Source organism: Sinocyclocheilus rhinocerous, unplaced genomic scaffold (genome assembly GCF_001515625.1).
Source record: "Sinocyclocheilus rhinocerous isolate Xijiao unplaced genomic scaffold, SAMN03320098_v1.1 scaffold996, whole genome shotgun sequence".
Classification (NCBI taxonomy): Eukaryota; Metazoa; Chordata; class Actinopteri; order Cypriniformes; family Cyprinidae; genus Sinocyclocheilus; species Sinocyclocheilus rhinocerous.
Genome location: NW_015660490.1, coordinates 239940 through 242980, shown reverse-complemented (window position 1 = coordinate 242980; position 3041 = coordinate 239940). Strand labels below are relative to the sequence as shown.

The 3041-nt window shown below is 36.1% G+C and overlaps 1 protein-coding gene across 2 annotated transcripts in view; it reads right to left on the bottom strand.

Annotated features, from left to right (window-relative positions):
- Nucleotides 1-3041, bottom strand: part of calm3a (calmodulin 3a (phosphorylase kinase, delta)) — a 33687-nt gene that overhangs the window by 4721 nt on the left and 25925 nt on the right. For both annotated transcript variants that reach the window (XM_016534054.1, XM_016534055.1), the window contains one exon: nucleotides 2379-2514. In XM_016534054.1, coding sequence (XP_016389540.1) covers nucleotides 2379-2514 — 136 coding nt within the window. The remainder of the gene's footprint in view (nucleotides 1-2378; nucleotides 2515-3041) is intronic.

The window sequence follows — 3041 nt, the reverse complement described above, 5'->3', positions numbered from 1 at the left end:
CCTTCCTTGGACCACTTTTGATAGATACTGACCACTGCAGACCGGGAACACCCCAAAAGAGCTGCAGTTTTGGAGATGCTCTGACCCAGTCATCTAGCCATCACAATTTGGCCCTTGTCAAACTCACTCAAATCCTTACACTTGCCCATTTTTCCTGTTTCTAACAATATATATATATATATATATATATATTAATTAATGTTTTTTTTTTTAAAGTCTCCTTTGCCTCACCAAGGCTGAATGTTGATCAAAAATACTTGTTTATAAATAATAATCTAAAAACAAATTGCTTTCTATTTTTAGATATTTTAAAATGTAATTTATTCCTGTGATGCAAAGATGAATTTTCAGCATCATTACTCCAGTCTTCAATGTCACATGATCCTTCAGAAATTATTCTAATACTGTATGCTGATTTGGTGTTCAAGAAAAATGTATTATCATCAATGATGTAAACGGTTACACTGCTTAATATTTTTGTAATATTGTCGAACTAAGTTTCTCATACTTGCACTTTAACGGACAAATACACCTTGTCAACTTGAACAATAAAGCGATTTTAGCGCATTCAAGCGCAAGAAGACGCAAACAACAACACCATTCAGTGTGTTCTGTGTCCATGGCGCACACATATACAGCCGTGTCTCAGGCAACGAGAAAGTCCTGTATGGAGTTTCTTTCCGCGTCTTCTTGCGCTTGAACAGACAAATACATACACTATATTTGTTGTAAAGTTTTTGTCCCTAAGCTGCACCCTCAAAGCAGTGCCACACCACTCTTAGCCTGTTCAGTTCCCTGTTAGCCCCAAGCTCCACCCACCCAATCTCAAGCCAATTAGAGCTATCTTACAGACTTTATTAGCTGCACCGGTGTCCACAACTTGTGCCTTTTTGTTGCATGTGGTTGTACTGTGCAGAGGACTGAGTTTTTACTCCTTCCATTCTGTTTTTCCTGCGTGTGCTTAATTAACCATGTAAGTGCCTTGGTGTGATGCTAAATATTATTTTGTATGACTTAAGTTTGGCCTAAATGTGTTTATTTTCATGCTTGCTCTAGTTCCTGTTTAGGCATGTGCTTTCGTTATTTAATGTGCAGTTGATGGAACATTGTGGTTGCCTTGTACCTTATTTAGCACTGTTTATTGGTAAACTAAAACTCTGTATATTTGTTCCCCTTTATAGAAACCACACGCACATCTATTGACTAGACTGGACCTGTTCTTACCGACAGCCCCACTGGCTTCAAGCTAGCTACCTAAACATCTGCCACCTCCTTAGCATGGTTCCTCCTTTTCAATATTAGACCCATAAATTGTGTTTAAAGTGACCGTGCATAATTTACCAACTGCTGTCGGTGTCCTTAATGTTAATTAAGCTTTACAATGATTAATCTATATCTGTAATTTATACAGTGTAGAATATTCAATGTTATTTTACATTTTAGTATTCAATTTCTGTACTTTAACACCTACGGATATAAAAATATAAAGCATCTTTAATTTGTATCATTGTTCTATTTACAGTATTTATTTGTGCTGTTGCTTGTAATTCATGTAGTTCATTTGTTCTTTTTTTACTGACTGTTTATTTGTCTTTAATAATGTTTAAACCCTATATTTGTTTTGCTAGTTTTTGCTGTGGTATCGAAATTGGAATGGATAAGTGTAAAATTTAACTAGTATCTAAAATGTTGGTGTCATATAAGCTTACTTATTAGAATACAAGATAACATGGGTCAAAAACGATAAGAGTGAAAAATTTAAGGGGGTCTGAATACTTTCCGTACCCACTGTATATATATATATATATTTTTTTTTTGGCAGGGCCAGTGAAAATATTGGCAGAGTAAGTAAAAAAAACTGAACCACTGGCCCAACTGGCCCAGTAGAAAAAATCCTTAGCGTTTAGCCATGTAGTGTATATGATAGTGTATTCGGTGTAAAAAATATATCGGATTAGTTGTACAGCCTAAGTTTCATTTCTTTTTAGGTTAAGGATTCAAAAAAGCAATATTAATAAGGATGCAAGCATCATGCTTGCCTAGCAAACACCACTAATGAGGTACAAGTCCCTCCTATTTTTAGATATATCACCCATGTACAGTCACTGCATTTCATTACACCATCACATTCTAGAACTGTGTTGAACATTCAGTGTAGGTGTAAGGAATGAACGTAAGTCAAAACACTTTCTCTAATTAAAAATGAATTTAAACAACAGGGAAAATGATCAACATCTATCGAACCTCACTACTGAAAACATTCTAAATAAATAATATTATAATATTTGTATAATGTCATTTTGGTTGCATAATACTACATTCCAAAAAAAAAAAAAAAAAAAAAAAAAAAAAGGACAAAATGTTCCACAGCAGCTCACCTTCATAGTTGACCTGACCATCTCCATCGATATCTGCCTCTCGGATCATCTCGTCCACTTCCTCGTCTGTCAACTTCTCCCCCAGATTGGTCATGACATGACGGAGCTCGGCTGCACTGATGTAGCCGTTTCCATCCTGAGAAGAGAATACTATGCACATCAGGTTCACATTTTTTGTGATGTAGAGTAAATATTGCGTTTGACCTCCAGATTAAGGTTAAGAGTAACTTAATGCAACTAAAAAAAAAAGTTTATAAATTGGACATCTGCAAGTGTTAAACATACAGCATCTACTGTAAATTGCTGAAATGCTTCACATTTTTCTTTAGTCTTATGTAATTGTTCTTTTTGTTCTCATGTCATGTATGTACAGTGCACAGCATAAATGAGTACACCCCCTCTGAATAAATATAAAAGATGTATTTTCTTAATGATCACTAATGATCACGCAGTCACCGGCATGACAGGATGTGCAAAAGCCACTCAAAAAAAACCCGAATGTCCTTGGCATAACAGCAGAGTGGACCGGTATACTACGGTCTATTTAAACTGACCATGGGCCGCAGGGCAGTATTCCAACATGATAACGACCCCAAGCACACCTTCAAGACGACCACTGCCTTGCTAAAGAAGCTGAGGGTAAAGGTGATGGATTGGCCAAGC